At 46.0% G+C, this 26,957-nt stretch overlaps 1 protein-coding gene across 2 annotated transcripts in view; it reads right to left on the minus strand.

Moving 5' to 3' along the window:
* Positions 1–1,463: 1,463 nt before the first annotated feature.
* Positions 1,464–26,957, minus strand: part of MTHFR (methylenetetrahydrofolate reductase) — a 42,672-nt gene continuing 17,178 nt past the window's right edge. For both annotated transcript variants that reach the window (XM_081203057.1, XM_081203058.1), the window contains exons 3-12: positions 26,712–26,950; positions 23,297–23,407; positions 21,595–21,788; positions 18,734–18,984; positions 15,078–15,212; positions 13,686–13,866; positions 8,340–8,522; positions 5,746–5,847; positions 4,274–4,393; positions 1,464–2,309 (exon numbers count right to left, since the gene is read on the minus strand). In XM_081203057.1, coding sequence (XP_081059183.1) covers positions 2,112–2,309; positions 4,274–4,393; positions 5,746–5,847; positions 8,340–8,522; positions 13,686–13,866; positions 15,078–15,212; positions 18,734–18,984; positions 21,595–21,788; positions 23,297–23,407; positions 26,712–26,950 — 1,714 coding nt within the window. In that variant the 3' untranslated portion in view covers positions 1,464–2,111. The remainder of the gene's footprint in view (positions 2,310–4,273; positions 4,394–5,745; positions 5,848–8,339; positions 8,523–13,685; positions 13,867–15,077; positions 15,213–18,733; positions 18,985–21,594; positions 21,789–23,296; positions 23,408–26,711; positions 26,951–26,957) is intronic.

Below are 26,957 nucleotides of genomic sequence, written 5' to 3' on the forward strand. Positions count from 1 at the left end.
GGGGAGATACTGAGCAGAAGGAGAAAGAAAAAGTACCAGATAAATTCATGCTTGCTCTGTTATCCGGACCAGAAAGGTGGATAAGCGCCTACAAATCCCAAAAGGACCTTAAAATAGGGGACTGAGGGAGATTGCACCTGGAAGACAAAGGATTGTGCAAAATTTGGCTTAATACTCAAGAATGCAATGTAACAGACATCACGTATTTTGAGGGCACCGAAACTTTCAGCTTACGTTCAGGTTGAAAGGAAAGGTTTATAGCCAAGCTAAGGCAGGTGATGCTGTGATCTAAAGCACTGAGCCTCTTGGGCTTGCCGATTAGAAGGTCGGTGGTTTGAATCCCCGCGACGGGGTGAGCTCCCGTTGCTCGGTCCCTGCTCCTGCCAACCTAGCGGTTCGAAAGCACACCAAAAAGTGCAAGTAGATAAATAGGTCGGGAAGGTAAACGGCATTTCTGTGTGCTGCTCTGGTTTCGCCAGAAGCGGCTTAGTCATGCTGGCCACATGACCCAGAAAAACTCTGCAGACAAACGTCGGCTCCCTTGGCCAGTAAAACAAGATGAGCACCGCAACACCAGAGTCGTCTGCGACTGGACTTAACTGTCAAGGGTCCTTTACCTTTTTTTTTTTAAGGTAAAAAAGGAGATAAAATGGATTAGAAAAATGTAATTAGATGGGGGAGGGGGCGATCCCAGAAGTGTAGAAATTGAAAATTATGTGAATGTATAATAATGTTTAAAAACTGAAAATAAAACATTAAAAGAGAGAAAGAAAAAGTTCATAGCCCTTCTTATTTTATTTATATTTCATGAAGTTTATATACCCTAAGCCTCAAAACGGATTATTACAGACTAGCATAAAGTGCTTGGAATTTTTTTAAAAAATGAAAAGAGATGTTTTTATAAACGGATAGTGTCATTTGTTGAGTTTGGACCAGCCACACAAAAATCAGGCAAAGGTGTGCTGAAGTTATGTTTCCGTTTGGCATGTTGGTTCAAAAAGGCACCCAAACATTGACGTCAATCCTCAGGAACTCTTGTATTATCTCAAGATGCCGCTGAACCTGTGGCCTAAGCCGTGCAAAAGTGATTCTTCTGTCCACCATCTTGTTGCAAAATGGTGCCCAGCTTTCCAACAGCTTAAAAAAGTGTGCCCCCACTCCCTCCAGGAACCCCTAATGTAAAGTTTGGCAACAATATCACAAGAAACTATGCCCCCAAATGGGTAGTGTCATGCCGGCGTCATGTTTTGTTCCGCCATCTTGATTCAAAATGGCGCCCGGCGCCCATGTGTTTCTGCCCCACAAGTCCCAATGGACACCAGCCATGGGTGATTTTTTTGGGGGGGACCACGTTACCATAACTCCCTGCATTCACCATGCTGTGCCCAGCCACACTGCTACAACGTGAGTCCCTAGTAAGTCCCAAGCTCTTCCTCTCGTTCTTTTTTAAAAGGCAAGTCACATAGGCATCAACTACATTTTATTTCATTTCGATTTCACTTCTCTACTTCCCTTTACAAGCATTTTAAATACTTCCCCCTCCCCTGCAAGAGAAAACGAGAAGACGCAGGAAGAAGACCACGATCCTGCGCCTTTATAATAAAATAAAAACAAAATAAATAGCCGCCCACACGTTGCGGCTCCCCAGAGGAGGGCAGTTGCGTCGCAGGAGGTTCTGCTCATCCTGATTTTCTGCAACTCCAGTTCTGAACTAGAGGCTTGTGAAGCCATCAGTCCCATCTATCAGAGGGTGTGCACTGAAGCAGCAGCTGAAAGCTTTCTTTTTTAGAGTGCAACCCAGAAACAAGGGGGGGTGGGCCAGACAGAGATTTGGGGTGGAGGGGATAAGGATTTCTAGCTGCCATTAGTATAAGGGGAAAAGGGATTGTAATAACCCAAGAAGGGCTCGAAAACATCCTCAGAGTCTTTTGGATCAGAAGGGAGATGTGCCTGTCTTAACCGGCCTCCCGCTTTGAAGGCAATGGGGGGAAATTCAGCCAACGGCGCCCCCTAGAGGAGTGTCTGGGCCACTGTGGTTCCAACCTCGCATCCCTAAGGTTTTTGACCGTGCTGCCAGCCAAATCTGGGAGGTGGCGTGCCTTTTCTCCCATTCACGGTTCTGCCGGACAGTTCAAGAGTGTGTGCATGTCTTCCAAGACCTGCCAGAGGCAGCTGTCCAGGGGGAAGTCGTTGTCCACCAAGTTGACCAGGTAATAGTTGTCGTGCATGTACTGGAGGATCATGCGAGAGGGGGACTCCTCTTCGTACAGCTTGGCCCACTGCTCGATCCACAGGGCAAAGGCCTCATCCTGTCCGAGGGGGGCAGAGAGAGAGAGAAGCGGGTCACACTTAAAAACAACTCGGGGTGGGGGTGGGAGTGCAGGAGGAACTATGGGAAACAAATTAATTATTATTATTATTATTATTATTATTATTATTATTATTATTATTATTGATTGAATTTATATACTGCCCTATACGAGGGGGTCTCAGGGCGGTTCACAGAATAAAATCAAGATATTAAACCACAAAATACATTAAAAAAAAATTTTTAAGGGCCTAGAATGCAAATCAGATCAACCAAAGGCCTGCACTAAAAAGGAACGTTTCTGCTTGGCGCCTAAAGGTGTATAATGAAAACACCAAGCGAACTTCCCTGGGGAGGGCATTCCACAGACGGGGAGCCACTGCAGAGAAGGCCCTGTTCTTGTGTTGCCACCCTCCGGACCTCTCGAGGAGGAGGCGCACAAAGGAGGGTCTCAGAGGATGAGCGTATGGAGGAGGCTGCATTATGGAGACTCAGACTTATCGGCGCAACTCGCTCAGTGTTGCCTGCTATGGCCAGCAGTGGCTCTCCAGGGTTCCAGGCTGGGTTCTCCCCCAGTTCTACCCGGAGATGCCAGAGACTGAACTCGGGGCATTCTGCGTGCAAAGCAGATACCCTTGCGCTGAGCTACAGGCAGAAGAAGCTGCCTTAGACAGAGCCAGACTATTTGGTCTGTCACGCTCAGAACTGCCTCTACTAACTGGCAGCAGCTCTCCAGTGTTGCATAAACAGGGACATTTCCCAGCTCTACCTGGAGGTGCTGAGAAATGAACCTGAGGCCAAAGCATATGCTCTACCCCTGAGCTATGGCCCTTAGCATTCAGAAAAGGACCTGCAGGCTTCCCTTAGAGGCACCTGCTTAGCCAGTGTGACTAGATGTGACCATATGAACCCACCCGGACCCTGAGATCATCCTCTTAGGCCCTCCTTTGTGCGCCTCCTCCTCGAGAGGTCCAGAGGGTGGCAACACGAGAACGGGGCCTTCTCTGCAGTGGCTCCCCGTCTGTGGAATGCTCTCCCCAGGGAAATTCGCCTGGTGCCTTCAATTTGATACCTTTAAGCGCCAAGCAAAAATGTTCCTTTTTAACCAGGCCTTTGGCTGATCTGTTTAATATCCTATACTAAGGTTACCAGATTTTTTTCAATGAATCTGGGGACACTTTTCAATTTCAATAGGAATGATACGATTTTGTCAGGGGACTGATTTGTAAATCTGGGGACTGTCCACAGGAAAACAAGGACGTCTGGTAACCTTATCCTATACCCTTTTAAAATGTGGCTCTTTTCTGAGTAGGGTATTATTGGGTTGCTGTTTTTATTCTGATTATATTTGTGAACCGCCCTGAGACCTCCGGGTATAGGGCGGTATATAAACTCAATCAATCAATCATCATTATCAGGGGTCAGCAAACTTTTTCAGCAGGGGGCCGGTCTACTGTCCCTGAAACTTTTTGGGGGGCTGGACTATATATTTTGGGGGGGGAATGAACGAATTCCTATGCCCCACAAATAACCTAGATGCATTTTAAAGAAAAGGACACATTCTACTCATGTAAAAACACACTGATTCCTGGACCATCCATGGGCCGGATTTAGAAGGCAATTGGGCCGGATCCGGCCCCCAGGCCTTAGTTTGCCTATCCACCACCACCACCATCATCGATGGGCCACTGCTCTGATCCTGCTGGTTCTTATGTTCTTATGACTTGATACAGACCTATGAGTTCACTGAACCTGTGCAGGCAAAAGTGGGGGTTGTACCCCCAACTTGTTATTAGAGGAGCAGAGGTACCCCGGTACCACAAGTTCTAGGGGATAGTAATTGGCACCTTGTACTTCTGTCCACATACATTTTCCACGGAAATTTACCAAAGCCCCAGATCTGTACCAACAGGCTAAGAGTTTCCTGGATGTTCGGGGCAGGGCAGGAAACAATAACCCTCTTACCTTCCAGTACATGAAGCTAACCGGATCTACAACCGTCGGCTGAATGATCTCTCTGCCGGGGAAGATGCCCCACGTTACAGCATTGGGTTGCATTTCATGTGCGTTGGTGATGTTCTCACCCTACCGATGGGAAACAGGAAGGTGTTTAGAAGGAAGAGAGGGAAGCACCTGCATCACGGTTTTGTATACACCTGTTAACTTGCTGCCAGGCCTGTACAGATCTCAAGACACGGGTGGCGCTGTGGTCTAAACCATTGAGCCTCTTGGGCTTGCCGATCAGAAGGTCAGTGGTTCGAATCCCTGCGATGGAGTGAGCTCCCGTTGCTCTGTCCCAGCTCCTGCCAACTTAGCAGTTCGAAAGCACGCCAGTGCAAGTAGATAAATAGGTACTGCTGCGGCAGGAAGGTAAATGGCGTTTCCGTGCGCTCTGGTTTCCGTCACAGTGCCCTGTTGTGCCAGAAGCGGTCTAGTCCTGCTGGCCACATGACCCGGAAAGCTGTCTGCGGACAAATACTGGCTACCTCAGCCTGAAAGCAAGATGAGCTCTGCAACCCCATAGTCGCCTTTGACTGGACTTAACCGTCCACGGGTCCTTTACCTTTTTTCTTTTTCTTTTTCACAGATCTCAGGCCCAACTGAACAGGCCTCGGTCCAGTATACCTGAAGGAGCATCTCCACCTCCATTGTTCTGCCTGGACACTGAGGTCCAGTGCCAGTGGGCCTTCTGGCGGTTCCCTCATTGCGAGAAGCAAAGCTACAGGGAACCAGGCAGAGGGCCTTTTCGGTAGCGGCACCCGCCCTGTGGAACGCCCTCCCGCCAGATGTCAAAGAGAAAAATAACTACCAAACTTTTAGAAGACATCTGAAGGCAGCCCTGTTTAGGGAAGCTTTTAATGTTTAATAGGTTATTGTATTTTAGTGTTCTGTTGGAAGCTGCCCAGAGTGGCTGGGAAAACCCAGCCAGATGGGCGGGGTATAAATAATAAATAATAATAATAATTATTATTATTATTCCTCCCTGCATCCAGCTGGGCGAAGTAAACCCAGAAAACTCCTCCAGGGAACGATATGCTCAGCTGATCAGATTCTCTGGCTAAACAGGAGGCATTGAAACTGGGCCACAAGGAGGAGCCATGAACCCAGTGCCAATTGTCCTAGCAGAGGCTGAACAATTCTCAAAATATTCTTCAGAGATCACAAGCAGAGGGTTTGCTCCCCACATACGCTCTCAGTCCAAGCATCCCAAGTTTCCACGGAAACATTTTCACTGCCAGCCTACCAGAGGAAGGACCAGTGGCGGATTAAACCCTGTGGAGTCTCCTAGGCAGTCAGAATCTCGCAGGGCCCCTCACAAATTATCTCCCAATTTTCTTTCAAGATCAAATCAATATTATTTTGATCCGTTGTTGAGGGGACCCTAGGCCAGTGCCCAGTCTGTCTGTTTGGTAATCTGGCACTGAGGAAGGACGCACCTTGACATTGACAATGTGGTAATTCACTCGCTGGCCGTAGTTCTTCAACACTGTTTGGAGGGCTCTGACGTTCTCGCTAGAGGTGAAGAACTCCAGGTAAGCCTGGAAGGAGTCGAGAGAGGAGATGTTGACACCAAAGAATCCCAGCAATGGCACAATTTAAATGTTTAAATTAACTTGGGGGGGGGGAGCAGAGGTTTTTCTATTAAGAACTGTAGGTGCCAATATTCCAAGGGAGCAGAAAATACTTTTTATGTATGCGATGACAGCCACCCGGTTGTTACTGGCCCAGAGATGGAAAGAAGACAAAGTCCCTAATAGGGAACCCAGAAGAATGGCGTGCAAGGCCTTATATAGACATTTTAAATTCCCTGCCCTGTCACTCAAGACCACCCGTCCATACATCATACATACATCACAGAAGGGGTGTAACCCAAGACCCCACCCCCCACAAACATCATGTCTACATCACAGAAAAGGTGGTCTACAACAGAAATTTGAATGCTGTTGTTTTTCCTGTCTGCCAGGTTATCTGATAATGCCCCATCTGATTGCGTTTCCTGGTAGTCTGGCCATTCCTTTGAGATGGTAATTTCTCAATTCCTAAGACAATGGGAAGGTTCCCTCACCCCCTCCCTCCTTGCAGAGAAAACATTTGGTCAGTTTGGGAGTCAAAATGGTTTCAGGACGGTCTTCCTGTGCTGATCTATGTATGTGCTTGGTTGGTACATTTATGAACATTTCTTATATATATATAAGACCTTAAATTTTACTATTGCTTGGCTGTCCCTTTATTGGTCTGTGATTGTGTTAAATCGATTTTGCTCTACTTCAGTGTTTCTGCTCCCATGTGGAGCAGAGCAGCTTAGAAACAGCAACGCCGGTTGCCTCTCTGAAGAAAAAGACCCCCCTCCCCGCCCCCCAGTTCACATTGGGATTAGCTTTGGGGCACTGAGCAAAAGTCTCACTTGACCTTAATCTTATTTGGATTAAGAGAGAAGGGAGACGGTATCAATAAAAAATAAAAAATGAACTAGTTGATCCAAAACCTGGATATTATTAGTAATGCTTTTTTTGTTTCAACGGAAAGGTAAACTAGACAGACTGGGTTTCTCATTGTGGTCAGAGTTTTAAAAGGGGGGGGGGAAGGGGTGTGTGGCGAAGATCAAGAGACTGCTTTCGAAAGCAAGACAAATAATACAAGTGCTCTGGTGGCTCACTGGGAGGGGAGCAATTTCGCAGCGGGGGTCCCCGTTTAATGGGGGCCGGTGACACAGCGCCCCATGGGCTCATAATGAGAGCTTTTGAAATCCGCAGCCCTGCAGCCTTTTGTCTCGCAAACGGCAGATCTGCTATCCCCCTGCTAGCATTGCTTAATCACCCCACCGCTTGCTTTGTAGCCAGCTGGCGCTGAGGATCACAGCTCCCCCCACTATTTACTCGCTCATTGTAAGGGGCTTGTCACACACACACACACCGCCCTGTCCCCACACTTCAGTATTTTTGAGGCAGGGAATCTTTCTTTCCCTCTACTGCTTCTGACACCTGCCGGCACCGAGCGGCCAGACTTCTTTGATTTAGCCGGCCTTGGCTACGCCCTGCCGCTTGAGAATTGCTTGGGCCAAGTTGCAGCTACAGATCAACTTTTCAAGCTAAAGGACAAGGGGACGAGCCACAGCCCAGTGGCAGAACACTTGCCTGGCATGCAGAAGGCCTCGGGGACCAGGTTGAACCCTCAGCATTTCCAGGTCTGCCTGGGAGAGAGTCTGGTCTGAAACGTCAGAGAGCTGCTACCAGTCCGTATGATGAGACTGAGCTGAACAGAGCAATGGCTTCACTAAGCAGAACAGAGTTTCCTATGTTCCTGTGTCTAAAGAGAAGGGTTGAAAGGACCTGTTGATGGCATTTTACCATTGTACTGTGGAGAGTGTATTATGGTCTGTGTGTGTGGTTAGGAAGCTGCACAGTCAGGGGGAAAACAATGCTGTCGAGGGTGGTAAAGACTGCGGAGAGAATAACTGGGTGCACTCTTCCCACCTTGGATCAAATCTATGCTTCCAGGTGCCATAAGAAAGCTGCAGAGATAGCGCAGGATAGTGCGCTACCCGGAAATGATCTCTTTCAGCTTCTGCCTTCTGGAAGAAGGTACAGGGTTATAAAGACTAGGACTAGCCGCCTGAACACTTACTCCCAGGTTTTCGGCATTTGAGAACCAAGCTACCACTGTATATGACTTCATGTTAAAAGACAACTAACTTCCTGTGTTCCTATCCCTACTGAGCAATGTATACCATCTCCTGAAACCGGACCCTGAGCAGCAGCCTATAAACATGTCAAACAAATCTACCTTCCTAATTTGCCATAGCACAAGACTTGGAATCGCAGAACTGTGGAGTGGAAGGGCCCCCAGGGGTCATCCAGCCTGACCCCCGGAAGTGCCTAAAGCTTTGCCACGAAAGGCAGTGTGGTTCTTCCTTTCACAGAAAAAGGCAAGCTTGAAGTTAACACTCACAATCCACGAAAGAGGACGGAACTGCTTGGACTGAGAGATGGAAGGGAAGGAGAGAAGAGCATAATGTCCCCAGCCATGTTACCTTTTGGAAGACGTAGCCTCCGTCGGGACCCCAGCCCACAATCGGGTCGGTGGAGGACTTGCCGTTGATATTCGGCTGGGAATTGATGGTCAGAATCCCTCTCCTGTTCACCTTGGCAAGCTCTTCTTTCATAAGGTTGGTCTCTGGCGCCAGAGGATCATCGTTCCAAGGCAGGCAGGTCACCTATGGGGGGGGGGGCGGAGAGAGAAAAAAACTATCAATATTTTGGAAAGGGCAGGTTGTGTGTGCACACAAATGCACAGCTTTCTCCCATGTTTCCAAATCCCCTTAAATTTTAAAATTCCTCGCGGAGAAAGCCTTTGACAATATTTCTTGGAGTTTTATGAAAAAGAATCTTCATGGGATGGGGGTAGGCCAAGGATTTGAGAATGGTATGGGTGCGATATATTCCGAACAAAAAGCTAAGCTGATTGTAAATAATGTGATAACAGAGGAACTTTAGAAAAAGGAACACGACAGGGGTGCCCAATTTCCCCATTGCTTTTCATTTCTGTTCTGGAGGTGTTGCTAAATATGATTAGAAATGACCAGCAGGTTAAAGGTGTACAGGTCGGAGCTAAACATTACAAGTTAAGGGCCTTTGCAGATGACTTAGTATTGACTTTACAAGAGCCAGACACTAGTACGAAAAGGGTGTTGGAGATAATTCAACAATTTGGCCAGGTAGCCGGATTCAAACTGAACAAACAAAAGACTAAAGTTTTAGAAAAAAATTTAACAGTTATGGAGAAGGAGAAATTTCAAGAAGAAACAGGTTTGACAGTGGTTAAGAAGGTGAAATACCTAGGGGTTCACTTGACATCTAAAAATTTGAACTTGTATAAAGACAACTATGAAAAATGTTGGTCAGAAATTAAAAAAGATCTAGAAATATGGTCAAATTTGAAATTGTCAATGTTAGGCCGAATTGCAGTTATCAAGATGAATGTATTGCCTAGAATGTTATTTTTGTTTCAAACTTTGCAGATTCTTGACAAGATGGACTGTTTCAAGAGGTGACATTGCGAAATTTGTTTGGCAGGGCAAAAAGCCCAGAATAAAATTTAAAGTACTTACAGATGCAAAAGAAAGAGGGGGATTTGCCCTGCCGGACTTAAAACTGTACTATGAAGCAGCAGCGTTTTGCTGGCTGAAAGAGTGGATGCTCCTCGAGAACACAGATATCTTGGATTTAGAAGGTTTCAATAATGCATTTGGTTGGCATGCTTATCTATGGTATGATAAAATCAAAGTGCATAGGGCCTTTAAAAATCACATTGTCAGAAAAGCGCTATTTAATGTTTGGATAAGATATAAAGACTTGTTGGAAAACAAAACCCCTAGATGGTTGTCACCCTTGGAGGCTAAGGCATTGAAGAAACTCAATATGGAGGCCGAATGGCCAAAGTATTGGGAAATCTTGGAACAAGATGGAGATAAACTGAAATTACAAAGTCATGAGAAATTGAAACCTAAAGTACGAGATTGGCTCCATTATTATCAAATAATGGAGGTTTACAAACAAGATAGAAAAATTGGCTTCCAGGTGGAGAAATCAAAATTAGAAACTGAATTGTTAGAACCCAATACCAAGAATTTGTCAAGAATGTATAATTTGCTGCTGAAATGGAATACACAAGATGAAACAGTTAAATCGGCTATGATTAAGTGGGCACAGGACATTGGTCATAACATTATGTTTGCTGACTGGGAATGGTTGTGGAACACCGGTATAAAATTTACGGCATGTAATGCCTTAAAGGAAAATATCATGAAAATGATCTATAGGTGGTACATGACCCCAGTCAAGCTAGCAAAAATTTATCATTTGCCTGATAATAAGTGTTGGAAGTGTAAAGAAACTGAAGGTACTTTCTACCACCTTTGGTGGACGTGCCCGAAGATTAAGGCTTTCTGGGAAATGATATATAACGAAATGAAAAAGGTACTTAAATGTACTTTCCCTAAGAAACCAGAGGCCTTTCTCTTGGGCATTGTCGGTCAATCGGTGTCAAAGAAAGATAGAATCTTTTTAATGTATGCCACGACAGCAGCAAGAATACTTATTGCAAAGTATTGGAAGACACAAGATCTACCTACTCTGGAAGAATGGCAGATGAAAGTGATGGACTATATGACATTGGCTGAGATGACTGGCAGAATCCGCGACCAGGGGAAGGAGACGGCGGAAGAAGAATGGAAGAAATTTAAAATCTATCTTAAGGACTATTATAAACTTGATGAATGTTAGAATGTCGAGGTTTGGAGAATGAAAGGGTTACAGCGATATAAGATTAGACTGAGGGAAAGATTAAGAAGACACATGCTTGACAGAACTACTTAGAAGTTGCTGGAAAATTTTGGACATTGGGATGCAGAAAGGGGAGGTATGGGGGAGTCCGAGAAACAAGGTTTATGAAAAAAAGGTCATGAAACTATACGTGTTTGTATGTCTTTTTATATGTTTGTATTGTTTTAAAAATTTTTGTAAAACCAATAAAAATTTATATATATATATAAAAAAAATTTAAAATTCCTTCCCCCGTTATACCTCAAGCAGACGCACACATGTGTTAACCACAACAATAATTTATTTGTACAGTGATACCTCAGGTTAAATACTTAATTCGTTCTGGAGGTCCGTTCTTAACCTGAAACTGTTCTTAACCTGAGGTACCCCACTTTAGCTAATGGGGACTCCCGCTGCCTCCGTGCGATTTCTGTTCTCATCCTGAAGCAAAGTTCTTAACCTGAGGTACTATTTCTGGGTTAGCGGAGTCTGTAACCTGAAGCGTCTGTAACCTGAAGCGTTTGTAACCCGAGGTACCACTGTACTCTGCCCAGTGTGGTGTAGTGGTTAAGAGCGGCAGTCACGTAATCTGGGGAACCGGGTTCGTGTCTCCGCTCCTCCACATGCAGCTGCTGGGTGACCTTGGGCCAGTCACACTTCTGTGAAGTCTCTCAGCCCCACTCACCCCACAGAGTGTTTGTTGTGGGGGAGGAAGGGAAAGAAGAATGTTAGCCGCTTTGAGACTCCTGAAGGGGAGTGAAAGGCGGGATATCAAATCCAAACTCTTCTTCTTCTTCTTCTTCTGTCTGTGTTGCCCCAGCCACTCTGAGCAGCTTCCAACATATATTAAAAGCATTATTATTATTTATTGAATTTATATACCGCCCTATACTCAGGGGTCTCAGGGTGATTCACAGAAAAATATCAAGATATAAAACCACAAAATAAAAAATAAAAACAACCACCCAATAGTCCCCCCCCTCCAAAAAACAAAAACAAAAACCCCCACACCTTTTAAAAGGGCATAGGATACAAATCAAATCAACCAAAGGCCTGGTTTAAAAGGAACTTTTTTGCCTGGCACCTAAAGGTGTGTAATGAAGGCGCCAGGCGAACTTCCCTGGGGAGAGCATTCCACAGACAGGGAGCCACTGCAGAGAAGGCCCCGTTCTCGTGTTGCCACCCTCTGGACCTCCCGAGGCGGAGGCACACGAAGGAGGGCAAAAAAAACATTAAAAAGCTTCTCTATATGGGGCTGCCTTCAGGTGTCTTCTAAAGGTTGTACAGTTACTCATCTCCCTGACACCTGATTTTCCAAGTCCCTTCAAGCACCTTTTAATGTGGGGCTGTAGCTCAGCAGTAGAGAAGGGCCTGCTCAGCATGCAGAAGGGCCCTGGGTCAATCCCTGGCTGGGTAGGGCTGGGAATAGGAGAGCCATTGCTGCCAGTCAGTGTAGGCAATACTGAGGTAGATGGAACCAAAGTTCAGACTTTGAACAAAGCAGCTGGTTCTGTTCCTACAATTCACAGCTGAGGAGCAGAAAGCAACGCCTGAAACAAGACCATCCAAGTGTCCCTATTTTCCAGGGGCAGTTTTGGATCTACAGAAGCCGCCCTGGTTTCTGATTTGATTCCAGAATGTCCCCCTTTTAGAGAGTCCCTATTTTCATCAGAAGAAGGCTGATCACCGAAGAATTGATGCTTTTGAGTTATGGTGTTGGAGGAGACTCTTGAGAGTCCCATGGACTGCAAGAAGATCAAACCTCTCCATTCTGAAGGAAATCAGCCCTGAGTGCTCACTGGAAGGACAGATCGTGAAGCTGAGGCTCCAATACTTTGGCCACCTCATGAGAAGAGAAAACTCCCTGGGAAAGACCCTGATGTTGGGAAAGATGGAGGGCACAAGAAGGGGATGGCAGAGGACGAGATGGTTGGACAGTGTTCTCGAAGTTACCAGCATGAGTTGGACCAAACTGCGGGAGGCAGTGGAAGCCAGGAGTGCCTGGCGTGCTCTGGTCCATGGGGTCATGAAGAGTTGGACACGACTAAACAACAAAATTTTCAGAGAAATGTTGGAGGGTATGGAGTTATGCAACCCTCTCCCCCAAGCCAAGGAGATAAGTAACTACGCAACCTTTGGAAGACATCTGAAGGCAGCCCTGTAGAGGGAAGTTTTAAAAATATTTTATCAGTTTAAAACTGATGGAATATGCGCAGCTTGTGGACCTAACATACAGAATAAGAGAACAAGAAAAACACATTTAAAGAAGATTGGAAAATGTTTATTGAATATATGGGGGGTGGGGTGGGATTGTGTACACTTGAAAACGTTGACAGCATTAAGATAAATTCACCAGTGTAAATAAGTTTTGACGGATGTAATAATGGAATACTGAATGGTTTAGTTTATGTAAAATATGCAGGGATTTATGTTATGCAAAATGAACCACAGAAAGAGAAGAAGAAAAGCCATTGATATTTTAAGGTGGTTTGAATATTCTAAATTGTAAATCAGAATATATATATGTGTGTGTGTGTGTGTGTGTGTGTGTGTGTGTGTGTGTTTATATTTACACACACACACACAAACACACAGTGGTACCTCAGTTTACAGACGCTTCAGGTTACAGACTCCGCTAACCCAGAAATAATACCTTGGGTTAAGAACTCTGCTTCAGGATGAGAACAGAAATCGCGCAGCGGCAGTGCGGTGGCAGCGGGAGGCCCCATTAGCTAAGGTGGTGCTTCAGGTTAAGAACAGTTTCAGGTTAAGAACGGACCTCCAGAACAAATTAAGTTCTTAACCCGAGGTACCACTGTGTGTGTGTGTGTGTGTGTATATATGTTTTATTGTGTTTTTATTTATGTTGGAAGATGCCCAGATGGGTGGGGTATAACAACAACAGCAACAACAACGGAATAGGACACCCCCATTTTCACTGGAGAAATATTGGAGGGTACGTGAGACTTGTGTCAGGACTCCAGAGACCAGATGCCCACACTTGTTCACCCCCTATGTGGAGGTTCGTGGGCCAGGGTCCTCCCTGAATTTCTCACCTTGTGCCCCTCCTTGTTGGGCTCTCCGGCGATGTAACACCTGAACACCTCGAAGACGCTTTCCTCGCTGGTCAGCTCCTCTCCCCACATCTTCAGCAGCTCGTCCCTGGGAGATTTGCTCTTCAGGTAGAAGAGGTAATAATCCTTCAGCTCCCCAAAGGCGGGGGAGGATGAGTTACCCCTGAGGGTTGCGGGAGAGAAGGCGTGTTAGGGCAGGGCAGGAGCAAGCCCCCTTACGGGCAAGATGGCCTCCCCCCACATTCGCCCACTTGACTGCTTCCATCAGCAGAACTGTTGCAGGGACCACAGAATCCCTGTTCTAAATTTATAAGAAGTCCACCTTTTCGTGTGGCAATACCCAAACCCTGGAACTTCCTGCCTACTGACATCAAGCAGGTGCCTTCACTGCACTCTGTGCTAGAATCATTCGTGAAGCCCACCCAGAGGTTTAGAAAACTGATGCCGATTTCCATCTGTTTTTAGTCAGTTGTGAACTTGAGCTCTTGAAAGTCTTACATTATTGCTGTTACATTTTTCTTACTGATAAATTTTATCGTTTTGTCTTTTTCATAAGCCGCTTTGAGGCTCGTTTGCTTTTTTTAATAGTTAAGTGGTGTATCCATTTCATGAAATAATGAATCGAACAAGGGAACGAAACAAGGAAATCTGCCCAGAAAGTATAGGGTCTTTTCTGGACTTGGGAGGAGACAATCCTATGGGTTTCAGTCAACTAGGTTTTACTTAGGGTAGCCCCGCTGAAATTAACAGGCCCAAGAGATAAGTCATTCCATTAACCTATCAGTAGAGGGAAATTCCCAGGTGTCAAAAAAGACTATTTATGTAGGCTACTACTGCAGCCCATGTCTTGTTAGCCCCAAAATGGAAAACAAACGAGGTCCCAACTGAAGAAGAATGGCAACTTAAACTGATGAAATATGCGCAACTTGCAGATTTAACATATAGAATAAGAGAACAAGAAGAACATACGTTTAGAGAAGACTGGAAAATGTTTACTGAATATATGGGTGAAAATTGTGTTCATTTAAAAACGCTGACAGCATTAAGATAAATTCAGAAGTGTAAATAAGTTTGGATGGATGTAACAATGGATTACCGAATGGTTCAATTCATGCAAAATATGCAGGGATGTATGATATGCAAAATGAACCACGGAAAGAGAAGAAGGGATGTCACTGATTTAAGGTTGTTTAAAAGAATATTTTGAAATGTAACATTTAATAAAAATTATATATAACAACCTCAGCGGGTCTATAACCATTGCATCTTTCTGGCATCTTCTGTTTTAATTCAGATACGCCTCCCATTGCTTCCCAGTTCAACCAGTTCTTTCCAGAGGGATACATCCACCTGCCACCCCCCTGCCACACTCACCAGCGGCCATTAGGAAACTCATCCCATTCCTGAGTTCGGTAGATGTAACTCTTCGGCCTGGAGGCCCAGAAAATGGGTCGGACATCTTCAACTCGCCGTTTGGGGTGAGCACTGACTGCCCAGGGCAGGGAACGCCTTGCAGGGGAGGGAGAAGGAAGGAGAGAAAATTAAAACATTTATTTGCACCTATACTTGCGTGCTGCATCTTTTTAAACACTTCCCGGTAGCTTACACGTGTTTTGTCCCCCCCCCCTAATTAAAAACTGAAGGGGTGGCTCATTTTTATACCCAGCAAGTGAGTCAGTGTGGTTGTAGTGGTTGGACTGGGATGTGGTAGGCCAAATTTCAAATCCCCACTGGAACCCTGAAGTTCATACGGGGACCTTGGGCTGGTCACTGTCTCTCAGCCTCGCCTGCCTCGCAAGATTGTTGTAGGGATTAAATGGGGGGGGAACTGTGTGCAAAAATTGGAATATATACACAAGTGAATAAATGAGATTTACTTTTACAGCATGTAAGTAAGGAAGAATTAATTGCACCCTGATGTATGACTTGTTTTTTTAAAATCATTTTTCTTAATTTTCCAATAAAAACAGCCAATCAACATATCCGCATCATAATCTGATTAAAAACAATAAACTAAAATAAAAAATGGCCAAATTGTAGTCCAAATTGTAATTATTAATTTTTCCGGACTCCCCATAGTCTGGACCTCTGAATTAATTTTTCCGGGCTCCCCATAGTCTGGACCTCCGAAGCATATCTCCAAATCTTCGTTCCTGCCTCTTCTTGTTGTTTACATGTTTTCCGCCTTCTGATCTTAACACCTTAAAGTTCTCCGTCTCTGGAGATGTATGACTGTTTTGAGCATGCCTCATAACTGGGAGAAGCTAAGCTCAGGGGAGAACAGTGGCAGGCACAGAGACAGAAGAATTAACCTCCCATCCATGGAGATTGCCTGTTCTGTCTTTGTGCTGGGAGTGACTGAACACTCCAGAGAATTACACATTCCTAGCACAGGCTGACTGGAGGAGGCCAGTGGAGTTTGCTAGTCAAAGCAATCTCTCGCTGAGACAACTTGTATGGCTGGCCCCACTTGCAGGAGAGCTGTCCGTGGTCCTTAACCCAAACCTTAGGCTGCTCTCCAAGGTGCTGTTGCCTGTCCAGCCTACCCTTGCTTGGGCCACCAAGCACCTGGTGGTAGAGAATCGCCCTCTGCTCCTCTTTTGCCAGTCTGCTGGCTAGAAGGACAATTTTTTAGAAAGATATTTCTAGCCTTCACATCCATGAAGGCTGCAGAGGAGGAAGTTTCCCTTACCCCGCAGCCAGCATGGAAACAATTCCCACAAGCTCGTAAAGAATGTGGCAAGATGGATTCCTTTGGGTTCAACGAGGGAAAAGAAGATAAACAGATTCTAGCAAGGATGGGCAATGTTTAAAGAATTCTGGAAGGTCAGACAGAGGGGGATTAGATATACAGTTATTTGTTGTTGTTGTTTAGTCGTATCTGACTCTTCGTGACCTCATGGACCAAAGCATGCCAGGCACTCCTGTCTTCCACTGCCTCCCGCAGTTTGGTCAAACTCATGCTGGTAGCTTTGAGAACACTGTCCAAGCATTTCGTCCTCTGTCGTCCCCTTCTCCTTGTGCCCTCCATCTTTCCCAACATCAGGGTCTTTTCCAGGGAGTCTTCTCTTCTCATGAGGTGGCCAAAATATTGGAGCCTCAGCTTCACGATCTGTCCTTCCAGTGAGCACTCAGGGCTGATTTCCTTCAGAATGGAGAGGTTTGATCTTCTTGCAGTCCATGGGACTCTCAAGAGTCTCCTCCAACACCATAATTCAAAAGCATCAATTCTTCGGCGATCAGCCTTCTTTATGGTCCAGCTCTCACTTCCATACATCACTACTGGGAAAACCATAGCTTTCACTATACGGACCTTTGTTGGCAAGGTGATGTCTCTGCTTTTTAAGATGCTGTCTAGGTTTGTCATTGCTTTTCTTCCAAGAAGCAGGCGTCTTTTAATTTCATGACTGCCATCATACCTTGGGATAAATACGCTTCAGGATAAGTATTTTCGGGTTGTGCTCCACGGCAACCCAGAAGTAACAGAGCGCGTTACTTCCGGGTTTCGCCACTCGCGCATGCGCAGACGATCAAAATGACGTCGCACGCATGCGCGGAAGCGGCAAAATGTGACCCGCGCACGCGCAGACACATCTTACGTTCTGTTCAGGATGCGAACGGGGCTCCGGAATGGATTCGGTTCGCATCCCGAGGTACCACTGTAATCCTTTTGAAATTCTGTTGAGAGCATATGAATATTGTCCTTAAAGATCATAAATATATAAATGAAAAGGGTCCACCCACTAAATAGCTCAGTTGGCTAGATTGTGGTGCTGATAATGCCAAGGTTGTAAGTTGTAAGTTTGGGCTAGACCATGGGTAGGCAAACTAAGGCCCGGGGCCCGGATGTGGCCCAATCGCCTTCTAAATCCGGCCCGCGGATGGTCCGGGAATCAGAATGTTTTTACATGAGTAGAATATGTGCTTTTATTTAAAATGCATCTCTGGGTTATTTGTGGGGCCTGCCTGGTGTTTTTACATGAGTAGAATGTGTCCTTTTATTTAAAATGCACCTCTGGGTTATTTGTGGGACATAGGAATTCGTTCATCCCCCCCCCCCAAAAAAAAATATAGTCCGGCCACCCACATGGTCTGAGGGACAGTGGACCGGTCCACGGCTGAAAAAGTTTGCTGACCCCTGGACTAGATGATGCTCAGGGTCCCTTCGAACTGTACAATTCTCTGATTCCACCAGATACCTTTCCTTATTACTTTGCTGGCTTCTTTCCTCGCCCCCCTTTTCTCCCTCCCTCTCCTTCACTTTTTTATTTCCCATTTGCACATACTCGATTTCGGATTGTGACAGCAATTGTTTGTTTAACCTTGATGCATCTTTGCAAAACTGTGCAATTATTGACCGGAATCTTGTTTGTTTCCATTCCTGCACTTGCATTGTTTACAGCAACACAAATAAATAAGTTGGTTTTCCTTTTTTTTAAAAAAGATGTTGCAAGCTACCGTATTTTTTGCTCTATAAGACGCACTTTTTCCGTCCTAAAAAGTAAGGGGAAATGTATGTGCGTCTTATGGAGCGAATGCAGGCTGCGCAGCTATCCCAGAAGCCAGAACAGTGAGAGACATCGCTGCGCAGCGCTCCCTCTCGCTGTTCTAGCTTCTGGCTTAGTCACGCTCTGTCCCTTCCCCCATCTCCCAGAAAAGTCTGCAAGAGCTGCGCTCCCTTTAAAGAGCTGCGTGGAGCATGTTGGGGGCGTTTCCCTGAGGAGGGAGAAGGGCAACCCATCAGTGACGGGCTGCCCTTCTTCCTCCTCGTCGAAAAGCCTGCAAGCGCCGCACACACGCTCCACGCGGCTCGTGAAAGGGAGCACTGAGCAGAGCCTGGGGTGCATACAGACTCTGCTCAGCGCTCCCTTTAAAGAATATTGTTTTTCTTGCATTCCCCCTCTAAAAACTAGGTGCGTCTTATGGTCAGGTGCGTCTTATGGAGCAGAAAATACGGTGGTTAGCTTTTGTAACCTGCTTTACACAGATTGGCTCTTTTAGGAATAGGAGGAAAAAATGGAGCTGCTCACCTAGGGTCCTCCTTCCAGAGACCCAGGTGCTTGAGGACCTCCACGGTGGCCACTTCCCGGTTCAGGGTGTAGAAATGCAGGCCGTGAACCAGACCGCTGTCCAGCAGCTCCCGGCACATGGTGACAGCCAGCTCAATGCCGTAGTTCCGGATTGCAGCGTCATTGTCCTTGATGGGCTCTATGACGTCCTTGATCTCCTGCGGCACCTCCAGCTTCGAAAGCTTCACAAGCTGGCGCAAGGAATGATAGCCCTACAGCAGAGAAGGCGGGGGGAGAGAGAGAGGTTATGGGTTGGATCGAATGCTAGCCCTGTTCAGAGTTGGGGCTGGACAATGTCTGGTATTCATTCATTCATTCTTTTCAAATTTATACATTTCACTGATTTTACAATCATTTTGACATTTCAGAACTTGATTTCCTCCCCCCCCCCTCTTTCTGTGTGTGATGGCCTGGGATTCGGACTCGGAGGCCGAACCTGAGGGATCCCAGCCTGCACAGGAGTCCCTGCCTCCGGAACCAGCTAAGCCGGGGCTGGGGTCCTCACCTATGCTGGATCCTCAGGTACAGGAATCAGCTAAGTCTGCTCTGGCTCCTGAGATGATGGAGGACCCATTGCCTGCAGGTGCTCCACTCTCAGCCCCGTCAGGGGAAGCTGACATTGTCTCTGGGTCCGGTAACCCTCCAGCCTCTCCTGAGCTGCAGACGCTCAGGGCAGAGAGGCGGAGGGAACTAAGTTCTCGCAGGAGGAGTGCTCGCCTCCAGGCCAGGAGAGGCGAGTCACCTGTGGACCGGGGCCACCCTATGCCTCAGAGCAGATAAAAGCCAGCCAGCCAAGTCCCTGGTTGCGGGAGCAACATTGTTGGTAGCCTGTTCCTGCCTGCACCCTGTCCTGCTCTTCTGCCAGAGTTCCTGACCTCACCCGACTCCCTGCCTTGGACCCTGCTTCAGCTTTGACGGACAGCCTCCATACCACACCCTCGACCTCGGACTGGACTTGGACCTCGCCGCACGGTTAACCCTCGGGACCAGCACACTGTGGCTCCTTAAATTTATTTTTAACATCTTCTGCATATCCAAATCAACTAAATTTGCTCATTTATTCATCTTCTTTAAATATATACTCCTATAAAATTGCAGGTTATTACAATAACCCTGCCAGTCTGTTTATAATTTATCTGTAAATATTCAATAAACCATTTCCATTCTTTTATTTAAAAAATGTTGATTTCCTATTCTTCCAGTAAGTTTCGCCATTTCTGCATATTCCATCAGGTTTTTTATCCATTCTTCCTTTGCTGGGACTTCTGCTTCTGACATGTGGTTTTCAACATCGCAATATATCCCCATCTGAACATGGCAATATACTGATATATCACAATGTCTGAAATAAGGATGGAACTATTTAGAGGCATTGGCCAGCTTCACGGTTTTTCTTGCATTGCCATTTTTTTGCATAGCACACCCCCACACCCCATGATTCACAATATATTGCCAGGTCAAAAATGATGAAACTGGTCTCATGATACGGACTTGGAAACCCATTTTGGACAACGTATTGGCTAGCGCTAACATGCATCATGATTCGCGATATATTGCCAGGTCAAAAGCTATGAAATCGATATCACAATATAGACTTCTTACTGGCTTCGGATGATATGTTGATACAGTGATACCTCGGGTTAAGAACTTAATGCATTCCAGAGGTCCGTTCTTAACCAGAAACAGTTCTTAACCTGAGGCGTGATTTCACTAATGGGGCCTCCTGCTGCCGCTGGCGCACGATTTCCGTTCTTATCCTGGGGCAAAATTCTTGACCTGGAACAACCACTTCCTGGTTTGCGGAGTTTGTAACCCGAAGCGTCTGTAACACGAGGTACCACTGTATATCGCCCAGCCCTACTCAGATCATCAATTTATTAATCACCCTCTATACAATTGTTTCAAGTCTCAAGGCAGTGGGGAAAAAAGCAAAAAGTTAAAAACACAAAAAACAGCAATACACACACACACACACACACACAGAGTGGTACCTCGGGTTACGTACGCTTCAGGTTACATACGCTTCAGGTTACATACTCCACTAACCAGAAATAGTACCTCGAGTTAAGAACTTTGCTTCAGGATGAGAACAGAAATCGTGCTCCGGCGGCGCGGTGGCAGCTGAAGGCCCCATTAGCTAAAGTGGTGCTTCAGGGTTAAGAACAGTTTCAGGTTAAGAATGGACCTCCAGAACAAATTAAGTACTTAACCTGAGGTACCACTGTACACACACACACACACACAAGAGAGAGAGAGAGAGAGAGAGAGAGAGAGAGAGAGAGAGAGAGAGTCGTGCCTTGGTACTCATACATTTTGGTTCCCAAATGCCGAAAACCCGGAAGTACCGTATTTTCCGCTCTATAAGACACACCAGACCACAAAACGCATCTAGTTTTTGGAGGAGGAAAACAATAAAAAAAATATTCTGAATCTCAGGATCCAGAACAGCAAGAGGGATCACTGCGCAGCGAAAGCAGCAATCCCTCTTGCTGTTTTGGCTTCTGGGATAGCTGCGCAGCCTGCATTCGCTCCGTAAGACGCACACACATTTCCCCTTACTTTTTAGGAGGGAAAAAGTGAGTCTTATAGAGCAAAAAATACGGTAAAGTGTTCCGGTTTTCGAACATTTTTCGGAAACCGAATGTCCGACGCGGCTTCTGCTTGAGTGCAGAAGATACTGCAGCCAATCGGAAGCCGTGCCTTGGTTTTTGAATGGTTTCGGGAGTCGAACGGACTCTTGGAACAGATTAAGTTCGAGAATCAAGGGCCAACTAGATGCCCTGATGGGAGAATCCCATAAGCATGACCCAAACACAACTCACCTGTATGGGGAATATCCCGGGCACGACAGGGCAGGTGATACCAATAGCCTGGCAGTCCTTCAAGAACTTGAGGAAGGTCTCCGACCTAAAGAACAGCTGCGTTATGACGAAGTCGGCTCCTGCGGACACTTTCTCCTTCAGGTGCCTCAAGTCTTCCTCGTAGCTCTCTGCTTCTGGGTGTCCCTTGGGGTAACCTTCAGGGCCAACAAGAAAGACAAGGGAATTCAGGGGTGGAGGTTGGTTGTTTTGTTTTTACCAAAGGTTACAAATTATTCGGATGATACCCAACTGTGCAAAAGTGTGGCTCGTGAATGAAAGGCAAATACTGTTGCTCTTGTGTTCGAATTCTGCTTTGCCGTTTTCCCACAGGGATCCGAGAACAGGACTAGTTGGGCCACTGGCCTTATCCAGCAGGCTTTTCTTATGTACCCAGACCAGAGTTAAAGTCGGTTCACAGAGCGAATAATAATAATAATAATAATAATAATAATAATAATAATAATAATAATAATTTATTATTTATACCCCGCCCATCTGGCTGGGCTTCCCCAGCCACTCTGGGCGGCTTCCAAAAGAATATTAAAATACTATAATACATCAAACATTAAAAGCTTCCCGAAACAGGGCTGCCTTCAGATGTCTTCTAAAAGTCTGGTAGTTGTTCTTCTCTTTGACATCTGGTGGGAGGGCGTTCCACAGGGAGGGCGCCACTACCGAGAAGGCCCTCTGTCTGGTTCCCTGTAACTTGGCTTCTCGCAGTGAGGGAACCGCCAGAAGGCCCTCGGTGCTGGACCTCAGTGTCCGGGTAGAACGATGGAGGTGGAGACGCTCCTTCAGGTATACTGGACCAAGGCAGTTTAGGGCTTTAAAGGTCAGCACCAACACTTTGAATTGTGCTCGGAAACGTACTCTATCTAGCTCAGATTCTCACATTCCTTTAGTAATCCTTTCAGAACTGGCATGTTCCATGTGACGGTCACCTCCAGGCTTGACTACTGTAATTTGCTCTATGTGGGGCTGCCCTTGAAGCTGTCCCAGAAACTCCAGCGGGTGCAGAATGCTGCAGCGAGACTCCTCACGGGGTCTCTGCCATGGGAGCATATTCACCCAGTGCTTTTCCAGCTGCACTGGCTCCCAGTGGAGTACAGGGTCAGATTGAAGGTGCTGATTTTGACCTTTAAAGCCCTTCACGGCCTAGGACCCTCGTACCTACGGGACCGCCTCTCCCGGCATGCCCCATGGAGAGCTTCAAGGTCCATAAATAGCAACACCCTAGAGGTCCCGGGCCCTAAGGAAGTTAGATTGGCTTCAACCAGAGCCAGGGCCTTTTCAACACTGGCTCCGGCTTGGTGGAACGCTCTGCCTCATGAGACCAGGGCCCTGCAGGATCTGATTTCTTTCCGCAGGGCCTGTAAGACAGAGTTGTTCCGCCTGGCCTTTGGCTTGGAGCCAATTTGATTCCCTCTCCCTCTTTTTCTTTTTCCTTTCTCCTCCTGTGATGAGGCTGCATTTTAATATTTCAATATTTTAATTGTTGTATTTTAATCTTGTTTTTAAGTTGTATTCATTCAACTTGTTTTTATTATTGCTTGTTCACCGCCCTGAGCCCGGCCTTGGCTGGGGAGGGCGGGGTATAAATAAAAATTATTATTACTATTATTACTATGTGTGCACAGACACTGCCAGTCTCTCTCTCTCTTACCTGCCACACAGATGTCAAAGTAATCCTCAAACTCAGAGCGGATGTGCTTCACCAAGTCAACAGCGTAGTTGAAACCCTCAACCTCCTCTTGCCACTCTTCCCCAATGGGGTCTGTGGGGAGAGACAGGAAGTGCCAGGTCAACACTTTTGTAAATACACACACTCCCCACAGTACCAGCTTTTACAATACGATACGTTATCTTTATTGTCATTGTCCCATACAGAACAATGAAATTGAAAAATCTACAAGACATTGAAAAACCCCTAAAAACTCTGAAACCCCAATTTAAAGTACAATATACTATAGAGACTCCTTATGCTGCGTTTAGAACCAGAATTGCATTTGCGTAGAAACTGTTTCTCAGGCGGCTAGTCCTGGTCTTTATAACCCTGAACCTTCTTCCAGAAGGCAGAAGCTGAAAGAGATCATTTCCGGGGTGTGTACTATCCTGCGCTATCTCTGCAGCTTTCTTATGGCACCTGGAAGCATAGATTTGATCCAAGGTGGGAAGAGTGCAGCCAATTATTCTCTCCGCAGTCATTACAACCCCGGACAGCACTGTTTTTTCCCTGGCCGTGCAGCTCCCAAACCACACACATAGACCATGTTAATACACTCTCCACAGTGCACTGGTAAAATGCCATCAACAGGTCCTTTGAGAGATTGCTTTTCTGGAGGATTCTCAGAAAATATAACCTCTGCTGTGCTCTCTTCCTCAGGTCTTTGCTGTTTTCTCCCCAGGTTAGGTCATCTCTCAACTCCATTCCCAAAAACTGAAACACCGAGACCTGTTCCATGCACTTCCCCTCAATAATAAGTGGCTGAATATTCAATTTACATTTCCTAAAGCCCACAATAATCTCTTTTACTTCATTCATGCTACCTTTCTCTCTCTCTCTCTCTCTCTCTCTCGCTCTCTCCTGGACAAGATCCATAGCCGGATTAAACCCTTTAGAAGCCCTAAGCACTTATAAGGTTTGGGGGTGTCCCCCCCATATATATATACATACTTACAAACACACACACACACACACACACACACACACACACACACCGTATTGGCCCGGATATAAGCTGCACCCAAATATAAGCTGCACCTTTAAAAATCAAGGAGGGGAGGAGACAATACCCAAATATAAGCTGCTCCCTTAAAATTCCGCAGGCACTCACACCTGTTCCGTTTTACCATATGTCTATTTCAGCAGCAATATTGTAAAAGCCAATTTTTGTAAGGTTGCAAAGTTAAACCACACTTTAACTTTTCACGGTTGGAATTTGCAAAAAAAGAAAAGAAAAGAAAAGAAAAGTGAGGCTTATATTCAGGCCAATACGGTATATCCAATCCAAAATACAAACCATAAACCATAAAACAAAAATTTATTTTTCGAAATGAAAGGAAACGTAACGTAAGATGGAAAATTATGTTCATTTTTGTATACTTCTACTTTATTTATATATATATGAAAAGAATTTTCTCCTGCTTTTGCAAAGTCTTTGATCAGATCCTCAAAATTAATCTTACGTAACGCACCTGCTTCTGTACTTAGCAGAGATAAGGCGTCCAGCCGGCCTCATTACATAGTTGCTCAGCTGGGATTTTTAACATACTTCAACTGAGAAAATGAACGCTCAGCTCATTTTGTGTGTATGTGGAGAGAGAGTCTTTTTTTGTGGAAGCTGCTTCAGCTGCACCTTATGGTCCATGGTAAATCTGACAACGGAAATTTTCTGTGATGCCCCCTGTCCCTTGATGCTCTAAGCACGTACAGTGGTACCTTGGGTTACAGACGCTTCAGGTTACATATGCTTCAGGTTACAGACTCTGCTAACCCAGAAATAACACCTCGGGTTAAGAACTTTGCTTCAGGATAAGAACAGAAATCGTGCTCTGGCGGTGCGGCGGCAGTGGGAGGCCCCATTAGCTAAAGTGGTGCTTCAGGTTAAGAACAGTTTCAGGTTAAGAATGGACCTCCGGAACGAATTGCCGTATTTTTCGCTCTGTAACACGCTCCAGACCATAACACGCACGTAGTTTTTAGAGGAGGAAAACAAGAAAAAAAATATTCTAAACGAAATAGTGGATATATGATTTTTGTGGTTCATGCTGTGGCCACAGACATGTGATCTGTCAGTGAGTTTGGAGTAGCCCAATGCAAAAATCCTGAGGATCCATGTGGATCCATGCTTTGTAACCACGGAGGAGGGAAGGAAGGGGAACTATGGATCCTCTGCTCGCGACTGCAGCAGATCCCCCTGCCATCCGTAGGCATTCGCTCCATAACACGCACAGACATTTCCCCTTACTTTCTAGGAGGAAAAAAGTGAGTGTTATGGTGCAAAAAATACGGTAAGTACGGTACTCAACCCAAGGTACCGCTGTACTTATTTTCCTTAATGGTTAAACAAGCCCTGGACAAGACATCCAGTAAACATGGATGTGTATTAAAAATTAGGCCTCCTCCTTCCATATGGATCAGGGGGTCAGCAAACTTTTTCAGAAGGGGGCTGGTCCACCGTCCCTCAGACCATGTGGGGGGCTGGACAATATTTTGAAAAAAAATATGAATGAATTCCTATGCCCCACCAATAACCCAGAGATGCATTTTAAATAAAAGCACACGTTCTACTCATGTAAAAACACCAGACACACCCCACAAATAACCCAGAGATGCATTGTAAATAAAAGGACACATTCTACTAATGTAAAAACACACTGATTCCCAGACCATCCATGGGCCGGATTGAGAAGGTGATTGGGCTGCATCCAGCCCCGGGGCCTTAGTTTGCCTACCCCTGATATGGATCAACAAAGCAGGAACTTCTGCCTACTGCTTTTCTGGTCCCTCCGACAGACAGCAGAGGCTCAGTGCATTGAAAAATTCCATCCCAGATGGAAATCCATGTCTGCTCCTGATGGGCCTGGTTTTAGTCCTGTTATCACTACCTCTTCCTTCGGCCAAAACAAATAAAGCAAATTAGGCTCCCAGAGCCGAATAAGCAGATCCAACAATAAGGCTGCTCCCAGATTTACAAACTAAAGAGAGACACAACACAAAAAGGAACTGGGAGGAGGGGAACAAACTCGTTCTCCGTTAAAATAATTATTACAATCTGAACCAAAGATGAAAGAAAGATGGGGATGGAGGAGGGCGGAAAGTCAAAGCGAGCACTTGTTCTTTGTTATGTCTAAAACAGACTCGACACAAAAGGAAGATGGATGAGGAGGGAAGAGGAAAAACAGAAAATGCGGGCACTCCTCCTCACTTGTGGAATGACCAGCAGAAAAGAGGTTGAAGAGAGCCAATGGAGAGGCCCCACAACCCCATCACTCTCAGACCCGAGGGATTATCTAGCTTGATTATCTAGCTACCATCTTTCCTCGATTTACTACAAGCGGGCCCAGAGGCAACTCACCTCCACGCAGGGCCATGATGTTCTTGAGACCTAGCCGCTTGGCCTTCTGCAAGTGCGCCGTGATCATCTCCTTGGTCTGGTTGCAGCAGGTCATGTGGAGGACGGTGTCCAGGCCACAGTAGTTGAGCGCTGTGCTTGCCATCATCATGGAGGAGGTTTCCTTGTCGGACCCTGGGTCGCCAGCCGGGTGCCAGGTCACGTCGATGAAGAGAGGGCCGCCCACCCCCATGCGGTCAAGCCTGCAGA

This window comes from Podarcis bocagei (assembly GCF_964188305.1).
Source record: "Podarcis bocagei genome assembly, chromosome: 7".
Classification (NCBI taxonomy): Eukaryota; Metazoa; Chordata; class Lepidosauria; order Squamata; family Lacertidae; genus Podarcis; species Podarcis bocagei.